Below are 22,750 nucleotides of genomic sequence, written 5' to 3' on the forward strand. Positions count from 1 at the left end.
TTGGGTGGGGGAGGTGTGGGCCCAGTTGTGTCAGCACCTCCCCTCCAGGCACTCTCAGTGCTGGTGCAGGCATGGACAAGCCCACCCTGCATGCCCAGGGTGGGACTGCTGAGACCAGCCTATGGCAGCTGCTGGCACAGGGGCATGAGGCCTCCCAGGAGAATAGGTGCACATTTGGGATGGCAGTCAGTCAGAGGAATTACGGGTGCCCTGGAAACTGTCCTGAGGGAGGACGGAAGGACAGGCATGTCCAGGCTTTGGTCAAGGCACTTAAGGCACTGAGGTGGCCTCGGGAGCCAGGCCTTGGCAGTGCTCTGAGCTGCGGACCTGGGGCCTTGGTGGCTGCCCCGTGGGGACCTCTCCACTGGGCTTGGGTCCTGGTGCTCAGCCTGCCTGGCTCAAAGGCAGCATAAGAGGGCAGAGAATGGCCTGGGCCTGGCATCCTGAGCCCAGGGTGCAGCATGGAGCCAGCTGAGGACTCTGGAGGTGCTGAGAGGCACGAGCAGACAAGCCTGATGACCTCGAACAGCTCATGGCCGGGGGCCTCCACACTGTCCCGCAGCAGATGCCCCCCAGAGCCCAGTCCCTGGGCTTCCAGAATGAAAGGGGCCAGTTCCAAGTTCACGGTCAGAACAGCTTTATTGACTCTAGGCCCCAGATGCCCGCCCATCTTCGGCTCAGGCCCCCTGTAGGTCACCGACGTTGGGGGCAGCCCTCCCGTGGGGTCGTGTCACTGGGCTCCTCAGGGAAGGCAGTAGGTTGTATAGTTATCTTCTGAGGGGCAACATCACTGCCCTGAAACCACACAACCTACTACCTCACCCCGCCAGGCCCGGCCTTACACTGCGGGAGGGCCCGCCACCCCCGCCCAACACCAGCCCCTGCCCAGCGGTCCTCAGTCACCGGAGCAGGAGGGCTGGGCAGGCGCAGGGCAGGAGGGATGGGGAGATGGCACCCCAGGAACGGGCAGCTGCTACTGGCTGGTCTCAGGAAGCCCCGGCTCTCTGGGCCTCAGTTTCCCCAGGTACAGAGGAGCTGCCGTCTGCCTTCAGGTTGTGCCCATGTGGGGCCCAGTGTGTGCAGAGCTGTTCCTCTTACTTCCTGCTCGGGAAAGGTGCCTCGGCCTCCCTTCCTCCACAGGCAGAGGCCCTGCCACTGAGCTGGCCAGGCTGGGGCACATGCTGGGCACCTGGGGTGGTGGGCAAGGCCAACACTCATGGCCCCGTGACCTCCGCATGTCTCAGCCACCCCTGGCCCCGTGGTGCCTTCTGGTGCTCAGCGGAGGGTATGGCCCAGTCTCCTGTTCAGGGTCACCCATGAGCCTGTGTCTGATGGGGCTGGTGTTGGGAGACAGAGGTCGGACAAACAGCCGCATGCATCGCTGCTCTCAGTGTGGCTGGGGCAGAGGGTGGGGTTGGCTCAGCTCTCCTCTGCCTTGGATGCTCTCCTTCCTTCCTCATCTGCCTCCATTTTACAGAGGAGGAAACCGGCCCAGAGAGATCGGGGCCTGTCCAAGGTCACAAGGCAAGAGGAACCTAGGCCTGTCAAACTTCTTAGTGCAGGGAGCCCCTGCCCCCGCCTGCTGCCAAGCCTGCCCCCAAACCTGCCCCCGCCTGCTGCCAAGCCTGCCCCCAAACCTGCCCCCGCCTGCTGCCAAGCCTGCCCCCAAACCTGCCCCTGCCCCTCCCAGCCAGGGTTCCAGATGCTCTGTCCACCGCAGATATTACAGCCACTTCAGGAAAGACAGTAGATTGTATAGTTATCCCATAGCAGGGCAGAGCCCCAAACTATACAACCTACTACCTCACCCCAAAGGGCAGTCGGTCTTGGTGCCGATGGGACTCCATGGCTTCCAGAGGCACCTCCTGGAGCAGGGGAGGAAAGAGGGCTGAGGGGAACAGGGCTCGGGGCTTGGTAAGCCACAGGAACCAAGGGCACAGGGATTCTGGCGGGCAGGTGCGGTGGGTGCAGGGGACTGGGACACCCAACCTCTGGGAGTGGGGACACCGTGGCCAGCACCAGCAGGGACAGGAGCCTGCAGGAAACCACCAACCAGAGAGGGACGAGAAAGAGAGAAGGAAGGAGGGAGGGAAAGCCCCAGTGGCATTTTGTGACGCTGTCACAGGCAGCCGGCCCCCTCTCATCTGGACAGGAGTGGCCGTAATGTCCCCAAGGAACTCCGCACTGGAGACCCTAAGAGGAGGGCTGTCATCTATCAAAGGCCAGCAAGCCACGGGCGTGCGAATGCCCACCCTGCTTGGCCCTCCCTCCCCGCACAGGCCGCCAGAAGCAGCACTCGGGGCCCCCAGGCTGGCTGAGCAGCAGCCCCCGGGGCGTGCTGTCTCCTCCCACTGGGCAGGCAGGCATCCCTCCCCAGGGACTCCGGCTTTGGCCCTGCTATGCAGGCTGGCCTGAGCTGACCATGCTATAGGAGGTGGCGGGACATGGTTCTTTCCTTCCTTGAAGGAAGTGGCCTCTTGGGGAGAGCAGCTGGAGGGGGAAGCACAGACCCTCCGGGCCACCCAGGGTCCAGTGCCTGTCCCTACGGGGGCTGGCACACTCACTGCCCTAGCTTGGGGCTCACAGGGCTGGGACAGAGTGTGGCATGAGGACAGCACTGAGGGGGGTCTCGGGGTTCCCCTAGCAGGGGAACGTGGCAAGAGATGGGCCTCCCTGAGCCCCGCCTATCCTGGGCCTGGGGCAGGGTCAGCCTCAACAAATGCTAACTGTGGCTACCACCTTCCTGGGGGAGCCTGGGGAAAAGCTGAGGAGGCAGGCACGACTGTCAACTCCTCTTACAGGTGAGGAGACCGAGGCCCAGAGAGGCAACGTGACCCAGATGTCACACAGCCAAGGGGGGCAGCAGAGTGAAGTCCAAATGTTCTGCTTCCTGCCAAGTTAAACGGCGCGCCAGCTCTCAGCTCCCCGTGCCCAACTGGACTTGGAAGGTCTACCCAAGCCCTCCTTCCACAGCCCATCCTGAGCAGGCCGCCTACTCCAGGCAGGCACCAGGCTGAGCTGGACCATTTAATCCTCACAGCCCTGGTGAGGCTGAGATAATGAATCCCACTTCGTAGTGGGGAAACTGAGGCTCGGGGGTGCTGAGGCTCTGGCTGGATCCCACTTCGTAGTGGGGGAAACTGAGGCTCGGGGGTGCTGAGGCTCTGGCTGGATCCCACTTCATAGTGGGGGAAACTGAGGCTCAGGGGTGCTGAGTCTCTGGCTGGATCCCACTTCGTAGTGGGGGAAACTGAGGCTCGGGGGTGCTGAGTCTCTGGCTCTAGGTGCCTTTGCTCTCAGAAATTGGTCGGGGAGGGGGTCTGCTTGCTCTCTGGGCACTGTGTCCTACTCCCTCCCGAGGGGCATCTGCAGCAAATCCCAGGTCCTCAGCCAGCAAGGAGACCACTGAGGCTCACACCTGGCGCCACCCACCCAGAACTGGAGACTGAGATGCTGACTCACCCAGGCGTGGGGACTGGGAGGGCCCCAATGCAGCCTGACCCTCCTCTGTCCGGGCATCATCTGCCCTGGGGTCTCGAAAACCCCATGTTCCCTCAAGGCCTCAGAACAAAAGCTGTATGAGAGGGTCTGGGGGTCCTGTTCCCCTGCCCCAATTCTGGATCCCCTGACTGGTGGGCAGGACCAAGATGTCCCTAAGGACTGTCCGGGCAGAGCCAGCCAGGGTGGGGCGGGGGCTGAAGGGACAGTGGCTGAGGGTCTCCTTGGACCCTCCCAGCTGTGGTGAGTGGCCAGAGTGGGAAGATCAAGGCCATCCCAGCTCCACTGAGCTCAGGCTGACTCAGGCTGTCGCTCACCTCATCACCAGCTCCCAGTCAGGTGGTCCACCTTGAATGTCCCCGCATCTGCCCCCATCTGCACCCCTGGGAAATGCCTTGGGGAAGGCTGTGGGGTGGGCTGCACCCTAAGCATGCGCTCTGGGCTCCTGACTTAGTCTCTGGCTGGCTGGGTCCCCTCACACCTACTGGGTTCTGACCCATGGTCCCAGCAGGCTAAAAGCGGGGTGGCGCAGGACGGCCCAGCAGGTGGAGCTGTGGGAATCCAGGCCGGCCTTTGGGCTACGCTCTGGGCAGGTCTCATGCCCTCGTGGGCCGTGGTCTCTCCACTGAGGCAAGGGGTCAGCTGCCAGGGCCCCCGCCACCAGCCATCGGAGCTGGAGTGCAGGTGGGGACCACCACACAGATTCCAATGGCCCCAGCCCGGCCCCCACAGGTCCCCCAAGCCAGGACTTCAGCCCCCCAGAGCCTGCAGTGCCCACCATGGGGGGCCCCAGCCCACAGGACTGGCTCTATAAGGTGTGGCGACAGAGAAAAGCAGACAGGCCCCTAGTCCACCCTGGTCGTCACCACAAGTGCCCTCTCCCTGGGCCCCTAGCCCTGCCTGGGAGAAGCAGATATGACTCAGTTTCCCTTATTTGGCCTTTCTTGTTCTGGGTTAGACTTACCCAGGTGGCATCTTGAGTCATCTTGGGCGACGGCAGGTAGCCTCAGGGCATTAGGGCTGCATTCCAGGATGACCGGTGGCTAGGTGACAGGAGGGGCTACCGCAAGGCTTCTGTCCCCAGGGAGCACTTGAGGCAGGCTGGGCCCTGCAGACAGGCAGTGCACGTAACAGAGCCCAGGCCCAGAGAGTCTTCAGGGTGTGGAAGTGAGGCTGAGGGCACCTCTTCCACTCAGACACCCTGCAACGAACCACAGCTCCTTCAGGCCCTGTCCAGCCTGAGGGGTGCACCACCAGAGTCAAAGGTCACCATGCCCCAAGTGCACAGGGGGCGGATGAGGTGGGCCAACCGGGGGAGCTTGCTGGAAGGGTGGCGGGAAGACAAGAAGAGACATGGCTTCGGGGGAGGCCACAGCCTGGGCAAAGGTTTGGCCATGAGACCATCAGGTCCCCATCTAAGGACCTCTGTGCCTGAGTGTGGGGCCTGGAGAGGACCAGGAGTGGCCTGGTTCAGACGATGGCCCTCCCTCCCTATCAGACCTCCTATGGCTCCTCCTACCTCCAGAGCCAGGACGGCAGGAGGCCCAGCTCACTGCGAGGACAGCCAGCCACAGGCAAGGGCTCCAGGTCAGCGCCCCTTCTTGATCTGTCTGGTTTTAAAAACAAAAGTGACAAGTGTCAGCTCTAGAAGAGATGTGGCCTCGCCCAGCCCTGAACCCCTTTGTGACCTTGGGCCTTGCCCAGACATCCCGCACCAGAACCGACACTCCAGCCTGGCCTGTCTCTAGCTAGTGGCTCACCCACCCCTGCAACGGCCTGAATGGAATGGCCTCCGTGGCCAGCCCTGTGTTGGACAATGCCAGATCAGAGGCGACCAAGACCCAGGCCTGTCCTTGAGTGGTCAGTGGTCACGTTCCCCTGCTGGGAAGCCTGTGCCCTGCCAGGCTGGTGCCTGGATGTCTACGGCCCAGAGGAGGGCCAGAGGATGCACAGGGGGACAGCCTGGTGCCACTTTCCCGGGCGCCTGGCCTGTCAGCAGGTGGCTGGACCCTGTAGGGAGGGATTAAACCCCCACTGCACTGAGGAGGATGCTGAGGGTCCACAGGGGCTGCGGCTTCCCCTGGGACCCAGGGCCAAGGAAGGCTTGGCGTCCTCCCACGAGCGGAAACCCCCCAGAGGGGCCCACAGGATCCAGTCTGGGCTGCAGGGCTTCGGCAACAGCTTGTCCAGTGAATCAAAACTTCACTTCACTCCAGCCCATTCTGGCCGGAGTGCCCTTGCAGGACAGGCACGGGGTGCAAAGGCCAGAGTTGTGCATCCAGGCAGGAAGGGATGTGGGTCCCCAGGGCTGAGCTCAAGATGCTGGATGGGAGCAGACATACTCTGGTTCCCCGCAGCCCTGTACTATGTGACCTCGAGCAAGGACAGCCCTGCTGGGGACAAGGAGAGTCACCCACCAGGCTATTGAGGGGCCTGTGGGGACACCGGTTGGGAGGTGCCTTTCCCTCCTCCTCCCTGAGCACCAGCCCTGCCCGCACTCGCAGCCAGCCAGGCCATCCACCCCTGCTGACGCCCTCTCTACTGCCTCTGCCCCTCCCCAGCGCGCCCGCGGCCCTGGCTCCCCCTCCAGCCTTCCAGAGCAGCGAGTGCCCCACGCAGGCCTCCGCTCCCAGCATTGCCCTGGCCTGTCCCTCTGCCAGGCACGACCACCCTCCTTTTTCCCGCTCCTTTCCCCAGAGGGCCCTGTGTTCCCCGGGGAGTCCCGGCTCTGCCCCCAAGGCTCTAGGACTCACATCTGGACCACCCAGGCCTGCGGTGGTCAGGAAGCCTCAATGTGGTAGTGCCCGCTCTGGGGGACTCTGAGGAGGGTGTCTGGACACGTTTCCTGCACACCCTACACTGCTGTGTTCTACAGGACCAGGAAGCAGACGCTGTGACCTTAGTGGGCTCCACCCCCACCACAGGAGGATTTGCACAGGAGAACTCCAGCCGACAACCAGGACTTTCTTGAGGACGGGGTGGGGAAAGACTGATGTTTCCGTGTCGTGACCCACTCATGGAGCCATTTCTGAGCCGGTGGGGAGAAGGCCCCAGTTGTGTGCATTGTGGGGTGTGCGCGAGGGTGATCTCCAGGCCCACCTGCCCGGCAGCCCTGGGGGTGAGCATGGGGCTCAGGCCTGGGGAGACAGCAGGAATCTCCCCTTTCGCAGGAGGCTTCCTGACAAAGACCAGAGAGACCCTTCCCAGCCAGCCTGGATGAGGGCTGGGCGGACCACGCAGCGTGAACGGCGCTCCCTGAGCAGAGCTGACGGGGAGTGAGCAGTCGGCAGGCGCTCTGCCATCTGCCAGCTGCCACCTCCCGGGCGCTGCCCCGGCCCCACGGTGTCTGCCCGTGGGCAGGGTGCCCGGCAAGCCCAGGCAGGGGAGGGGCCAGGCCAGCCAGGACAGGTGTGCGGAGGCCTCAGTGGGCAGGTGGCCATTTCAGGGCCGGGCGGATGTCTGGAGCAAGTGAGGCAGACAGACGGTGTCACCCTGAAGTCACCTCGGGCTTGGCTCAGGGCCACTGGGAGCCGGACACCCCCCAAGGAGCACACCCCCGCCACCCTGATTGGGTTTCTCCCCATAAAGCAGCCAGTGTCTCTGCTCAGCAAGCCGTGCCAACAATGGGGTCTGGGAAAAAGACGGGGAGGGGTGGCGTCCGGGGGCTCGGACGGGAGGCGGGCCTCCTGCAAACACGGCCCAGAAAGCTAACGAGACGCGCACCGGGCAGCCTGCGGCTCTGGCTTGGCCGCGGCAGGGCGGGGACCAGGGCGAGGTGTGGGAGGCATGTTAAAAGGACCAAAAACCCAGCCATCAGCAGAAATATCTTATTGCAAAATTTTAAAAAATCAATGCAGAAGGGTCCATGATCTAAAAATACCAACTTAAATCAAGATGGGACGGGTAAGGGTTACTAACCTCTCCTCTGGCCTCAGGCTGCAATACAACTAGGCCGCCCACAGTCTCATGGTCCCCAACAGCATGCCACGAGGTGGCCGTGGCAAAGCCACGACTGGAACTGCACTCCTCAGATCCAGGCTCCTCCCCTGGCCCTGCACACCTCACGCAGGTGGGAAAGGAGTGGCCCCAGGATGGAGCATGGCCCGGACCCCAGGCCTGCCTTTCTTCCAGGGCTGTCTGGGGTGCCAAGGTCCCCTCACTGGCCCTCCTGCTAGCACCCTCCCTGTCTGGCTTCCCCAAAACTGACACCCACATGCTCCGGGTCAGGGTCTCCACCGTCAGGGGTCTGTGCCCTGTCTAGCTTCCTGCTTTCCTGTTTTCTCACAGCCACTAAGCTCTCAGTGGGGGTGGGGGGCAGGCTCAGGGAACGTCCACTCCCTGGGGCAGGGGCCAGGCCTGCTGTGGCCACATGTCCTGCACCTAGAACAGGGTCAGAGGTCCAGCAGCCTCCAGCGTTGTGGCCACAGGTGTGAGCGTGGAAGCTCACAAAAGTAACGCAGCACCCGAGACACCTGAGGGCTGGCACTGGCAGGGGAGGACCGTGCTCTGCAGACGCACCTGCATCCATGGGGCACAGGCCTGGGGGCTTCCAGGCCTGGTTCTGACCTGCTCTGTCTCCCTCAGTGATGGGCCTGGGATGGGGCAGGTGAACCCCTCTGGGCCTCAGCTGCCTCCTCTGTAGGATGGGTCAGGACGCCAGCCCCCGGGATGTGGGGAGAATCCGGCGGAGCTGCTCGTTAATGCTCCAGGGTTACGCAAACAGGCTCACTTGGAGTCCAAAGGGGAAAAGCAGGAATGCGGAGCCCGCTCTTCTCCTGTGGGGACCTCTGTCTGGTGTTTAATCATTAGGCATACTTTTAACCTCAAAGGCGTGTACTTATCTGAAAACATTCTTAATTCAAGTCACAGTCTGGGTCACAAGGTGGGGAGAGTAGGAAAGAATCGGGGGTGGCGGGGGGCGGTGACCAGATGCAACCACATCATTAAAAATACCCCAGCCTGAACCCCGCCCTGCGGTCACCCCACCCAGCAGCAACTCCCCACCAGGGACCAGCCCTTCTGCGGCGGGGGGGCTTTTCCTGCCGGGAAGCCTGGGGCTCCGTGTGCCCCAGGAAGCTGCAGGCCTGGCCTGGCATGTGGGGCAACTCTGGTCTGAGCGGGCAGGCGGGCAGAATTCTTCCTTCCCATGCCCGGCTGGGTTTCCCCGGGGCGAGGGCAGGGCCTGGGCAAACTTCGCTTTGTGGTGACGGAATGTTCTGTCCAGGAACCACAGGGAGAGGAGTCTGGGCGGGGTGTAGGGTGGTGTCCAGAGACCTTCCCAGGCCTCAAGGGCTTGGCTGGGTGCCTGGCAGGTGTCTGGGGTAGGGTCTCCTCCAGCAAGGAACCGACCCACGGCCATGTAGAGAACACAGGCCACCGTGGGGTCCACCCGGCACCACCCCACGCCACCCATAGGACCTGCGTTGACCCCTAGAAAATGCACACACTTATCAAACACCATTCCCTGCTTCGCCTGGAGATTTCTCCCAACTTCTAGGAGGCGCACTGCCCTCCAGGGGACCTTGTTGCAGAGACTGCAGGAACCCATGTGTGGCCAACCTCACAGGGCTCCCACAGGGCCCACCTGCCCCCTCCTGGCCTGGCCAGGCCAGGGGCACAATTGTCCTCCACAGCCCACACCCAGTGTCTCCCTGATGCTGATCTGCAGCCCCCCGGCCCCCAGGGGTTTCCTGGAGACCGTCCCTTCGGAAATGTGCCACTTGGGATCCTCTGGGTGCTGGAAGGGCAGGTGCATGGGGCAGGAAGCAAGCTCAGAGGCTCGGGAGAGGCCGAGGGGCTCCAGTGAGGAGGGAGATGCTGTCTGGAATGGCTGAGGTTGTGGGGATGGGGCCTGCAGGAAAGTGGGGGCTGTGCAGGTACCCAGGAGGGAACAGGTCCTCCACTCCTGTGTGTCACAGACCTTGGCTGGCCCCACCACAGGAGAATCCTGGCCAGAGTGCGGCCCTGCCCTCTTCCTGAGGTTGGCGGTGCCCATCTCTAAGTCAGAAGCTGGGCTGGCCACTGAGACACCCACTCCCGGCCAGGCCAGGCCAGAAGCGCGATAGGTGAAGCGGTCAAGGCCTGAAGGCATCGCCCCTGAAGAGGTGCGGGGAGCCCATGGGGCCCCACAACTGCCTGCACTGCCCTCGGCCCAGGGCTCCCCTGCCAGCGAGGCTGCACCGGCCCGGCTCTGGCTCAAGGCTTCTCTGTCTGCTCGGCAGGACCGCCTCAGGGTGGCAAGGGGCCGGCAGGGCTGGGTGAGGGGCCAGGACTCCCAGCCTGCCTTGCCAAGGGCTGGCTGGTGCCAAGCCTGGGTCAGACACGGCCAAGGCCAGAATGGGCGGGGGCCGGTGCTGGGCTCTGTCCAGGCCGCCAAGGGCAGGCAGGCGGGCCATGGCCGCCCTCCCTCCCAGGCCTCTCCAAGGCCGCGGCCACCTCAGCTACAAAATGGCGGCAGGCCGGGCGGCCATTTTGCAGAGCGCTTGGAAGACAAAGGCCGCCGCGGGCGGGAGCGGCTATGGGGCCGGGAGGAGGAGGAGCCACTGGAAAAGAAGCACAGTGCCCGCCCCGTGCGTGGGCCCAGAGATAGGCAGGTGGGCCTTTTCTGGAACCTTCTTCCACCCAGGCTCCCAGTGGCCGGGGCTTCTAGAGACCTTGTCGTCCCGTCTAAGGGTCTTGCAGTGGCCCCGGGGGACTGGGGCCTGCCTGGGGCACCGATGCCCTCCCATCTTGCAGCCCAGGTGGCCTAGCCTGAGGCACGACCTCTGGGGGAGGTGGCAAGGGCCTACTGAGCCTGGGCTCCCGGATTCAAAACCTTCCTTTGCCCCCAGACCCAGGGAGGGCTGCTCCTCATTTAGCCGAGGTTGGAGTGGTCCCCAGACAGGCGGCTCGAGGGCCTGGCCTGAACTCCAGGGACCACTGTGCCATGAAGCAGCTGCCATGGGAACACTAGGGAACCTGCTCCAGGGATGGGAAGCTGCTCCCCCCTCCACCTTCCACAGCACCCACCCCACAGCCTGGAATTTTTGGGGCCCTGCCAACAAGGGTGGGAGGTGGGGCCCACTCGGCCCCTCCTGGAGCCCTGCCCCAGCCAAGCTCAGCACCAGCCACTTCCCAAACAAGCTCCGAGCCCCATCCTGCTCATCTGTCTGGTGACCGTCTATCCACTCCCGTCTTGTGTCCCCTTCTCTGGCCTCCTCTGGACAAGAGGCACAGGCCCCACTGCCCCCAACAAACACTCGCTGGAGGCAGAGTAGAGCCTGGCAGGCAGCACCCCCAGATCCGACAGACGGACGGCCCCAGGGTGCCACAGGGATGCCTTCCTGCCCCTACCCAGCAGTGGTCTCCATGTCTCTTCACCAGGTCTTATTGAGAACCCAAAGATCCAGCCAGAGGTCCAGCAGCGAGGCTGCTCCCGGGCTGGGGGTGCAGCCATGTGGCACTCCCTCCTGGCCTGTGCAGGGCAGAAGCCTGTGATCGCCACCAATCCCACTGCACAGACAGGGAGGCCAAGGCCCAGGGCAGCCGAGCTGTGACCGGCAGCAGGGTGCTCACAGGGCCACGGGGTCAGGGGACAATGTTACTCACACACCTGAGGACTCAGCCCAGGCCTCTGACGGGGACCGCCGATCTGGAGCCATGGGCAGGGCCTGCATCAAAAAACAAGAATGAAATGAGGGAAGCCCGCATGGTGCTCACGGGGTGGGGGTTGCCTGGGTGACACAGTGCAGCATCAAGGGCAGGTGCTACTGTCCCCATCACCGTGTCCCCAGGTGCCCTGACGACTCTCTGGGGGTGAACGGTACAGCCACCTCGCCTGTTCCCGGGGCCTCTCCCACATGTGGCTGCTCCACGGTGGGGCTAGACCAGCTGCATACCGCAGGCTCCTGGGCACATCCTCCCAGCTGGGGACCTGGCCAATGTGAATGCTTTGCCACTGTGACACGCCAGGCACCCACTGAAGCCCCTCACACCTGGTGACTCACTCAGTCCACGCGTAACCTGATCAAATGCAGGAATGGAGTGGCTGTTCCTTCCCCCACAGCCACAGCCAGTGCAGGAGCAACTGTGCTCCCCATGTTTCAGGGATGAGGGAACGGGGACCCAAAGATGTTTACCTGCCTGCGCACAGGCACTAGGTCCTTCTGTGTTGGGTGAGCCCAGGAAGCCCCCATCAGGAGGCCCGTTTTCCTTTTTCAGAGACAGCCAGGGGCCTCTGGCTCCCCAGTTCTCGAGGCCAGCCTGGCTGGGTGGGCGAGGTGTTTTTGGAGAAGGGCACGTCGTACCTGGGACAGCTGGAGCAGCGACACGAAGCTGCGGGATGAACTGGGAGCCTGCTCCTTCCCAGAGCTGGACATGGCAGTGCTTTCAGCTCGCTACTGTGTGGTGAACAAAGCCCCCAGCATGGGCCATGCCTGAGGCCAGGTGCCCAACCAACCAGGCCAGGGAGGGAAGCTAGAGCTAAGGAGGCAGCAGCCTTGGGCACTGCCAGGAGCACTAGGGCTGGGGTTTGGCCCACTCCGACACCATCCCGGCAAGGGCCTGAGTGGCAGGGCCTGTCCCCACCACACAGTCAGACTTCGGAAGGCTCGGCCCAGACCCCAGACCTCAGCCCCTCCCTGCCCCTGAGGGATCTGGCGGCCCCACGCCTTGGCGAGACTATGTTCATGGAACCCAGAGGTGCTTCTACTGTGGGGCAGCTTGGGGCCAGAGCCCTGCTCTGCTGTATGCCAGCCTGGTGGCCGGGGCAAGTCCCAGGCTCTTGGAGCCTCAGGTGAGGGACACTCAGCAGGGATATCAGGAAGAGGGATGACTCCACGTGACTGGCTCAGGGCTTGGCCCACAGGAACTCCTAACAAATCTGAACCGAATCAAGAAGGTGTTTCACCCAGATGCTGTTGCAGGTGGTTGTCCTTGCACCATGTCGCATCCCTCGTCACAGTGAGGGCTCAACCTCATGCTCACCGAAGTTTCTCCCAGCCAGAGAGCGCTGCTCAGAGCCAACAGGGAGGTGCCGAGTGACAAAATCACTCTGCATTCTGTCCATAAAGACAGCCCCGACTTACCAGGGTCCAACTTAAGATTTCTCAACCCGGAGGGATATGAATTCAATAGAAACCAACCACACTTCAGTACAGTGTTGAATAAATAACAGGAGATCTTCAACACTTTATCATCAATAGGCTCTGTGTTAGATGATTTTGCCCAAATGGAGGCTAACATAAGTGTTCTGAGCACGTTTCAGGGAGGCTGGGCTAGGCTATGATGTTTGGTAGTTAGGTGTATTAAATGCTTTTTTGACTTACAATATTTTCGATTTACAGCGGGTTTCTCAGGACAAACCCCACTGCAAGTCAGGAAGCATCTCTATTTTCAGCGGGACTGAAAGATCAAATGCAGGGCCGTTGTAAGGGCTTGCTTGCTTCTGTCTGAGTATAAAAAGGCATCTGGAGCCGGGTGCAGCGGCTCACACCTGTAATCCCAGCACTTCAGGCTGAGGCGGGCAGACCAGCTGAGGCCAGGAGCTCGAGACCAGTCTGGCCAACACGGTGAAATCCCGTCTCTACTAGAAATACAAAAATTAGCCTGGTGTGGGGCAGGCACCTGTAATCCCAGCTACTCTGGAGGCTGAGGCAGGATAATCACTTGAACCTGGGAGGCAGAGGTTGCAGTGATCCAAGATCGTACCAAGGCACTCCAGCCTGGGCAACAGAGTGAGACTCCTGTCTCCAAAAAAATAAAAAATAAAAACATTTTAAAAAATTAAAAAAGGCATCTGGGTTGCTGGACGTGGTGGCTCACGCCTGTCATCCCAGCATTTTGGGAGGCCGAGGAGGGTGGATCACAAGGTCAGGAGATCAAGACCATCCTGGCTAACAGTGAAACCCTGTCCCTACTAAAAATACAAAAAAATTAGCCAGGCGTGGTGGCGGGCGCCTGTAGTCCCAGCTACTTGGGAGGCTGAGGCAGGAGAATCACTTGAACCCGGGAGGCGAAGCTTGCAGTAAGCTGAGATCATGCCACTGCACTTCAGCCTGGGTGACAGAGCGAGACTCCATCTAAAAAAAAAAAAGGCATCTGGATATTTGACATGAAAACAAACTTCTATCCCCTCGACCTGCATGCAGAGGCAACCTGGGGCCGTGGCTCACGCCCTTCAGCCTCTGGGGAGAAGAGAAAGTGCCACTCCACCGTCTGCAGAGGCTGCTGAGGTCACATCATGGTCCGCCGGGGCCCATTCTCAGGCTGTGGATACCAGGTCCACTAGGCAGTCTTGGAGCCGGCTGATGTGGCTTCTCAGCATGGCTCTGCCATGGAGTGACAGGCCATCACCTATCTCACATCTGCACCCATTCCTGAAGGATGGGGCGGCCTCTCCATCAGCCAGAACCCAGGGTACCCAGAAAAGGACCAAGTTCCTTCAGAAAACCAGCCAGTGCCGGGGATCAAGGGGGCCATGTGGCCGCCGGCTCTGGTTGGGGCTGTGGCTCCTGTTGTCTGCCACCAAGTGTGGGTGAGGCACTGGGCTACTGCCACGGTGTGGCCAGCAGGATGCCACCTCCTGAGTGTGAGGCCTGAACAGCCCATGAGAGGCAGGCAAGGCCGAGGGACCTGCCTGGCTGAGGTTTCCCCGTCCTGGGCCAAGGACTCCAAGGGAAGCAGTTTTGACTTAGCTAAAAAACAAACGCTGCTGAGGGAGTCCCTGTCCCCACGGACCTTCAATGGCTCCCCCAGTCCAAGTCAGCACCCCAGCACCCAGGCTCCTGGTCCCCAGGCTCCGTCTCTGCAAGAACAGTGTGGGACGGTAGCCCTGTCTTGCTGGTGGTCCTAACAGAGGGTGTGTGACCCCTGTGGTGATTACGCCAGCATCTGGCATCTGATGAGCACTGAGTAAGCACCTACTGTGTGCACCCAGCCTCATCTTCCACGGGTCATGCATATTGGGGTGCTGGTCCCAGCCCTGGACTGTCCACTCTCCTCTGCAGGCCTCTTCTCCTCCACTCCAGGCCCTATAATCCAGGGGGCACACCCTCCCAGCCTCCCTGGACCTGTCTGTCCAGGCTTGGGAGTCAGAGACTCAGGGAAGGGCACATTCCATGCCCAATCCTGTGTGAGGGACACGCCTGTGGGGTCTGTTTCATTTGGAACCTGGAGGCCACCACTGCTGCCCATGGGATGTCAGGGGGATTACATTAGATGGTGGCCAGCTGTGTATACAGGGAGGGCTGGGTGCAGGTGGGATGAGGTCCCACGGGCAGGCCTGGGCTTATGGTGGGTGCCAGAAAACCCCGGCTCCATGGACCAGATCACCTTGGCCAAGACCCACTAGGTCCCCATCAGATACCTGGGGTCAGCTGCTCCCCCAGGCTGGTATCCCTGTGACAGCCCTGCAGTTCCAAGGGCTGCCTGCCCTGCCCTGTGTCTCCTCTTCCCCAGTCCCTGCCCCTCTCCTGCCCCCACGCTGTTCTCCTTCCTCTGTTACCCTCTATCCTCTTTCTCCTCTGTCCTGCCCCTCCTCCCTGATTCCCCCAGGGGCCTCCCCCCACTCCCCACCTGTGTCCCTCCCCAGTCTCTGCTCGGCTGGTGGCCCAGCCCTGCATGCAGACACAAAGGCCCCGGGGCAGCAGCGTCTGCAGAGTCTGGCGGGCAAGGCCGACCTGTAAACACGCCGGGCCCCAGATGGCAGAGGGGTCCGGGCCAGACGCCGGCTGCTCTGCTGACATGCAGCGGCCTGGGGTCCTCTCCGCACAGCCTCGGGAGGGGGGCCTGCCCCTGGCCATGGCAACAGCAGGGAGGGGAGAATGCCAGTCCTGCCCAACCCACATGGCCGCACGGATGCCCCAGGAGGAAAGAATCATCGGCGACAGTCTGCACTCGGGGGCTGGCTCGCCAGGGCGAGGGGCCCCAGGCTGGCTGCAGCCTCTGAGCAGTTCCCAGCATGACAGGCCCGTCCCCGGCCATGGCCTCAAGACAGCCATGACAGACAGCAGCAGGCAGGGGACATCTTACCTGCTGAGCCCCCAGCAGATACTGCAAATTGCCCCATAGTCACTGGTCCCCTAGGCTGCCCTTGGCCTCCCCTCCCAGGGCCCTTGAGACAGCTGGATCCTTGCAAACAGAAGCGGCACCCAACTCAGGCAGGAGGGAGCCCAAAAAACAGGGCCAGACCTGGACCAAATCTGGCTTCTTGGAGCCCCGGTTCCTCAGCTGCAGAAAGAGGCTGGTAGGGGCGAGGAGGGTGGAGGCCAGGCCAGCCCCAGCTGAGCCCATGCCAATGTGCAGCAAGCACCTGCCTGGCTCCTTGGCCCCCAGAGCTCTGGGGCTGGTGCAGTACACATGCATGGTGTGTGTGTGTGTGTCCAGTTTTAGGCACGCCCGGCGGAGGGTGGAGCCAGGAGGGAGAGGTCTGGGGAGCCTCGATTTTCATCAACGTTCACAAACTGTACTCACCTGAGGATAGACACAGTCCCTTGAGCTTCAGGCGTCACTGGGGAGGTGGCCAACGGTGGAAGACCTGGAAGGAAAGAGAAACGCTGAGGAAGCCTTATGGTGGAACCCCCGGGTGTGTGCGGCACTCTTCCCTCATCTGTTCCCTGTCGGCTCTGGCCCTGCCTGCCCTGAGACCGCCATGAGGCCTGGGCCCAGCCCAGGGGCTGCCTGAAGCTTTGGGTGCCCCCAGGCCATCTGGATGGTGAGGAGGCAGTGGGGGGATCCCTGTCCCATTGGGCAGGGCTGCGGGCAGTGGTCACATAGTAGGCCAGGGACCCTTTGTTCTAATCCCTCACTCCCAGGCCTGGAGTGGGGTCTCTTCTAGCTGTCAGGGTCAGGCTGAGCTCCTCGAGGATCCTGGGCAGGGCAGACCGGGCTGCAAGGTAGGCCTGGGAGCCGGGCTGGTGCCGGGGTTTCCCCTTCTCCGCCAGATCACCCATCTCCAGGCTGCCTGTGACTGGAGTGAGTCCCTTCCCGCCCAGGCTGAGGGGAAAGATGCAGCTACCTGGGCCGTGAGGTCCCGGAGGGTCTTCCCAAGCCCGCGATGTGCTCCTGATGTCTCGGGTGGTGCTCTGGGACGGGGCCACGTTCTGCAAGACACAAGGAGACCAGGAAGTCACTTCAGGAGGTCTGGTGGCTGAAGACTGGGGAGGGAGTGAAGGTGGCCCCTCCCTCCACCCCTCAAGGATCCTTCACAACCTCCTGCAGGTGGGCCCAACCCAGCGAGCCCTGAGATGAACTTTCCTGGGAGGCAAAGGGCTGTGAGGACGGCCTCTGTCTTTGCCTCTGCTCCTGCCTGATGCGCACGCCCAAAAGCAAACCCCACCCACTGGCTCTTGCACAGCCAACTGTGGACCTGGGTGTCCTCTAGGGTCCGCAGAGGAGGGGCCAGTGGGGCTCAGGGTGCTGGCTCACAGCGGAGCGCCGTCTCTCCACCTCAGTGCTCAAAGAAGCCCCTGCCCCCCTCGCTCAGCCCTGCCTTGGCACCCACTGTTCCGAGGGCTGGAGTGTTCTCCCACCATCAAAGGCCCCATTCCTATCCATTCTTTAGGTCACCTCCTCCAGGGAGCCCTCCTGAGTCAGGGATCTCCCTAGCTCTAGCAGTAAACTGGGGGTCCCTTGAAATCAGCTCACAGATACTTGCAATGCCCACATCTCCCCAGGCCTGGTAGCTCCACAGCAGGGACCATGTCTTATGTGGCTTTGTCCCTGGGTACGGCACATAGTGCCTGGCACCCGGGATGCTGGGAAGTGCCCCACTTATCCCCCATCACTCCTGGAATGATACCCAATATCTGGGACTTACAAGGTCCAAATAGGACTTTGGTTCTTTCCCAAGAGGTGACTCAAGTGGTCACTGTGAGCCACGGAGGGAGACACCCTAAGACTGACTGCAGGAGAACACCAAGGCCCAGCAGCTGGCATTCGCCTGGGGTGACCCAGAGGCCCGCTCCGTACCCTCCCCATCCTGCCTCAACTCAGGCTGGCAGGCGGGCACCACTTGCCATTGGTGAGGATTTGAGGGCAAACCCAGGCCAAGTCTGATGCACCATGGCTGGGGTTCTGCTGGGCCTCAGGCCAGACTCAGGTGGGGTGCTGAGCCCTGAGTGGGGGTAGGAGGAAGGTAGGGTCCAGGTCCTGAGGCAGGAGGGCGCTGCACAGCCCTGTACGGCTGCACACCTCGGGCACTGAGGCCCCCGGCGACTGTTTTCTCTCTCACGCTTCCTGGAACCCTCCCCAGACCCAGGCTTCCCAGCTCCTATGGACCCCGGGTTGCAAGAATGCTTGGCCGGCTGGGTGGCCTAGTGTGGCCGCCCTGAAACCGTGTCACCTGAGGACTGGGGCAACTCTCCTCTTTGACAGCTGAGAGTAAGTGGTGCTGGGTCAGGGACGGGGTAGGGCCAGGAGTCGCCCCGGTCACCGCTAACGAGCTAAGGGGGCGTCTTCTCAGCAACACTCCCGGCCTCGAGTTGGTTTCATGAGGCTTCCGAGGCTGGGAGACCTGCTGGTGGCATCCCACAGATGTGCTTGGCCACACGCTGGGCAGAGCCTGCAGCCAGCACCCCCACCCCGACCCTCTTCCCATCCCACAGAGGCTGTGCCACAATCAGCCCATCTCTGAAAATGGGAACAGGTCCACGGTGACAATCTCCATGCCCACTGAGGGCTGGGAGGGGTCCGGGGTCCCACAGAAGCTGCAGGTGGTAGACAGCAAGGGGAAGTTGGTGCAGGCCCACTGCTCCTGCCTCTTGGACAGAGCCTGCAGGAGGCACTGTGCTGCATATGCTGTCCTAACCCTTAGGAGGCTGCGCTGAGGCCACAGAGCCCATCATCGGGATGGCTGGGGCTCCCTCTCCACTCTCCCACCAGCAGCCTGGGCCAAAATAAAAGCCCCCACCCTGGGGCCCTGCGTGCCCTGATATCCACTCTAATAACCCTGGGTCCCCCTGCCTGCCACCCACGGAGATGCCCCCCTGCAAGCTGGTTAAGGAATCCCACGTGACCCACCCTCACCTGCTACCCTGGGCTGGCGTCACCCCAATGCCCTCACCTGGAGCAGACAGGACAGGAGTTCTGGGGCCCCCCAGGAAAAGTACCACAGACTGGAGCTCCCCAAACAGCATGGGGGCTGGCATGGCATGCCCTGCTCAGGTTCACAGGGCTGCCACCCGGGCAGGCCCAGCCGCAGAGGCCTACTTTTTTGTAGCTAGCCTAATTTAATGTATCTCAAACCCAGATTAGCATCAGACGTCAGACTTCCAGCTTACAGGAGCCAAGGGAGGGGAGGGGAGATGGGACAAGCCCGTTCCCCCAGTGGCAAGTGGAGAGAGACAGTGGGCAGCCCTACAGCCCACCTCCCGTCTGCCCTGGATGTGCCAGAGGTGTGTGGGATTTCTAACCTCACAGGTGAGTGGGCACCAGCTTTGGGGCAGGTGTGGTCCTGGGAGCTTCAGCTCCCCCCCTTGGAGACACAGGAGCCCCATCGAGCAGCACCAGCTCCCGCAGTCTGCCCACCACCACTCACCCCAGCAACCTCCCTTCCTCTCTGCCTGGTTTTCGTCACTGGGTTCTTGAGTTGGACAAATGCTGCATTACCTGCCCACGGAGACTTTTAAAAATCTGAAAATGCCCTGCTCCCTGGGGGCTGCCTGAGCCTCCCAAGGCTGTCCCCCCTCTGAGCCCACACCCCAAGGTGTGCTTACTTGCAGCACAGGGCCAGCTTAGGCCATTTTCACAGATCGTGGCCCACTGAGGCTGGTGCTAAACCTGTTAGAGTCAACACTGGGCTGGGAAAAATGCCCCAGAGGCTGATCCCCAGTCCCATCCCTGCCCCCTCCCTGCCCCTGCCCACAAGCACCCCTAGGTCCATCCGCAGGGTCTGTTCCCATCTCAGCTCTGCCCCCGGTCACCCTGAACAAGCTTCTTTGCCTTTCTGGGACCCAGTCTCCCTGTCTGTAAGATGGGGACAATGACACCCACCTTCTTGGATTTACACATACGTCAGAGACAATGTTCCTTGCCTGGGCATGGTGGGACTCAGTGGACGGCAGCACCCGCTGCTAATCCCCCAGGGGGCTTTGAGTACATGGGAGACGTCACTCCAGGCTCCAGTGCCTGGAGAAATTCCTCCCCCGCCTCTTTTCGTACAACTGACTGCCAGCTGTAGTCTGGGCCTGTGGTAGGAGGGGCCTGGGAGGAGGTTGCAGGGGCTGGCTGGGAGATGTGGCAATAAATGTGGCCAGCAGGACCTGAGCAGACACTTCTGGAGGCAGCCCAGGAGGCTCTGAGCACCCTGCAGGAACCCCGACGTTGGCCAAGCTGCAGGGCCTAGGTCCGGGGGCCAGGACTAGCCAGGGACTCAGTCTCATCTTATCTTCAGCACTGAACTTGGTTCCTCTCCAAGGTCACATGTAGGAGAAACATCCTCCATGCACAGGTCAGTTACACCAAGCGCCCCTCAATTGATGTGTGAAGATGCTGTGGAAAGGATTGAAATCCGGCCCTGGGTAACGCTGTCAGACGCCCAAGGCCTCCAAAGAACCCCAAGCAGGCCAGGCACAGTGATTCACGCCTATAATCCCAGCACTTTGGGAGGCCAAGGTGGGCGTATCACCTGAGGTCGGGAGTTCGACCGCATCCCTACTAAAAATATAAAAATTAGCCGGGCGTGGTGGTGCATGTCTGTAATCCCAACTACTCAGGACGCTGAGGCAGGAGAATTGCTTGAACCTGGGAGGCAGCCGTAACAGTGAGCCAAGATCACGCCACCACATTCCAGCCTGGGCGACAGAGTGAGACTGTCTCAAAAACAAAACAAAACAAAATAGGCCGGGCGCGGTGGCTCACGCCTGTAATCCCAGCACTTTGGGAGGCCGAGGCGGGGGGATCACAAGGTCAGGAGATCGAGACCACGGTGAAACCCCATCTCTACTAAAAATACAAAAAATGAGCCGGGCGCAGTGGCGGGCGCCTGTAGTCCCAGCTACTCGGGAGGCTGGGGCAGGAGAATGGCGTGAACCCAGGAGGCGGAGCTTGCAGTGAGCCAGGATCGCGCCACTGCACTCCAGCTTGGGCGACAGAGCGAGACTCCGTCTCAAAAAAAAAAAAAAAAAAAAAACAAAACAAAAAACAAAAAAAACACCCTGCAGTCGGCAGAGGTCAAAAACACATGGCAAAGTTGCAGGCAGTCATGTCCCCTAGTGTCCCTGAGTTTGCACAAACCAGGGCTGTATCCTCATCTCAGCCACTTCTCTTGGGCCAAAATGGCTCCAGTCGGGACGTCTGACAGCTACTACGGCAGCTAGTGGGGTCAGGGCACAGGGGGAGTTCAAATCTCCAAGGACATGGCATCTAGTGGTGGAGCTGTCACCCCTGGGAGAAGCACGGGCTCTCGGGCCACACACAGGTTGCACAGAATCTTCTAGGCTCTTCAGTCTTCAAGAAGCCGGCCTCTCCTCTCTGAGCCCCAGCTTTGTATCCTAAAGGCAACTATTTACACCTACTCTGTGATCTGACGCCACAGGAAAGAGAAAATGAACAGACGTGAAATTCCCAGCGGCTTGCCTGGCACACAGTGGGTGCTCACACGAGGCAGCTGGCAACGACTGCTAACCACCAAGTTGGTTCTGGAAAAGCAAGCCACGGCCAGACACGTGGCCATTCACACACCCACCGGGAGCTTCTGTTTGACGAGGGTTTGTCACAAACACTGCTAGTATCTGTAATGGCAAAACGACAGGCCACTGGTTCTAGATGAGAGAACTGAGTCCTGCTTTCTTTACAGGTATTATTTCCAGACATCACACTCGCAGCATTCTAACCACGCGCCCAAGGCTATACAAGGACGGATTCTGCCCCAGAAGCAGCAGCAAAGTTGCTCTCATCAACCATGCCAGATGTGGGGGAAGGCGGCCTTGCAGCACCCCTGTGCGCCCAAATCTTCAGAACACCCCTTCCTTCCCCTTCAGTCGGCTCTGCTCCTTTTAAATGGAGGAAAGAAAATGTGCCTGGCAGATGGGTGCTGCCGCCCCATGACCTCCTGAGCATTTGCAAATGTCTCTCTTTTGGGGGAGAACATGTTGCGATAATTTAGCCAGGTTAGTGTCACTCTGGCCAGATGATAAGTTTTGTAACTTAAACATTTTTTGCACATTGCAAAAGGAATGGGTGCTCATTCAACAAAGTTCTGGAAAACTGAGAGAGAGAACGCTGCAGCAAACACTGACAACCCCATGCCAGGCCCGGCACTCGGCACCCTGGCTCGCAGGGGCTCCCGTGTGCGTGTGGACGTGGGCTGCCTCCACCCGCCCACAGAGGCTTCTCTCATTGTGAACGGCCACACGAGAGTCCAGCAGGTCGTTATCACAACCCCTCAGTTCAAACGCCCAACCCCAGGAGCACAGCTGGTGTGTCGAGCTTTCCACATTTAAAGAGGCATGAACATCTCTGCAATAAATCTCTCTTCTGTCCTCCAAGTGGGATCCTGGGTTGAAGCCCGGGAATGTTTCCATGCCTGAGGCAGCCATTCCACACCTGGACCCTCAGAACCCTCTAGAGATCCATCATCTGTCAGAAGTGGGGGTCAGAGAGATTGCGGGAAGCTGGGGTTCAGAGCCGGGGAGGGGCTGGTCCAAGATCCCACAGCTGAGTGGGACCCAGGCCCTGCTCGCTGGCCAGCCGTGAGCTCCCCAACACGCACTTGAAAGGCCTTCCCCGAGCTGCCTCTGATCCTCTGGGCAAAGATGCCAGGCCCCAGGAGGGTGTGTGGCATCTACATCCTTGTTCATTGCACCTGAGAAGGTGGAACGTGGAAAGACAAGGCCACGGTGACTGCGACGGTTCCTTCCGGAGGGACCAGATTGGCCAAGGACCCAGCTGCCAAAAGCGGCCAGGAGAGAGGGCCCAGCAGCGTGTGAGGGCTTCCTGGAGGAAGAGGATGTTCGTGAGCAATGATGCAGACGAGGGACTGTGCAGGAAATCTGTAAACTGAACCTAAATTCTCTGACCTAAATTAACAGAATGCATCACCACCCACCAGTGACACCTGACGGGTCAATGGGTCCCTGCCTTCCATACCCAGCAGTCTAGGAAGAAAAGGCTCCATGACCCTTCTGGGCCACCTCTGTTTGTTAATGTTCCCCAGTGAAACCCCCAAGCAGTAACCTCGGCTTCCCTGTAGCCTGACGCACACAGCCGTCCTTACCCCACAGCTGGCGGAATGGTCCCCCACCACAGGCTGTACCAGCCTGCCTACTGAGTGCAA

At 61.1% G+C, this 22,750-nt stretch overlaps 1 protein-coding gene and 2 non-coding genes across 4 annotated transcripts in view; all 3 read right to left on the minus strand.

Moving 5' to 3' along the window:
* Positions 1 to 625: 625 nt before the first annotated feature.
* Positions 626 to 22,750, minus strand: part of LOC114670339 (uncharacterized) — a 76,972-nt gene continuing 54,847 nt past the window's right edge. The window contains exons 3-6 of one of the 2 annotated variants that reach the window (XM_077949327.1): positions 16,493 to 16,577; positions 15,949 to 16,012; positions 1,638 to 11,147; positions 626 to 1,569 (exon numbers count right to left, since the gene is read on the minus strand). In XM_077949327.1, coding sequence (XP_077805453.1) covers positions 15,976 to 16,012; positions 16,493 to 16,577 — 122 coding nt within the window. In that variant the 3' untranslated portion in view covers positions 626 to 1,569; positions 1,638 to 11,147; positions 15,949 to 15,975. Of the gene's footprint in view, positions 1,570 to 1,637; positions 16,013 to 16,492; positions 16,578 to 22,750 lie in introns of both variants that reach the window. The other variant, XM_077949326.1, reaches the window with a different exon arrangement.
* Positions 744 to 826, minus strand: MIRLET7B (microRNA let-7b). The gene has a single exon (NR_032355.1). It is a non-coding gene; the product is annotated as a microRNA let-7b (primary transcript).
* MIRLET7A-3 (microRNA let-7a-3) lies at positions 1,737 to 1,810 on the minus strand. Its single transcript, NR_032354.1, has one exon. It is a non-coding gene; the product is annotated as a microRNA let-7a-3 (primary transcript).

The sequence above is a fragment of the Macaca mulatta genome, chromosome 10, assembly GCF_049350105.2.
Source record: "Macaca mulatta isolate MMU2019108-1 chromosome 10, T2T-MMU8v2.0, whole genome shotgun sequence".
In the NCBI taxonomy this organism is placed as follows: domain Eukaryota; kingdom Metazoa; phylum Chordata; class Mammalia; order Primates; family Cercopithecidae; genus Macaca; species Macaca mulatta.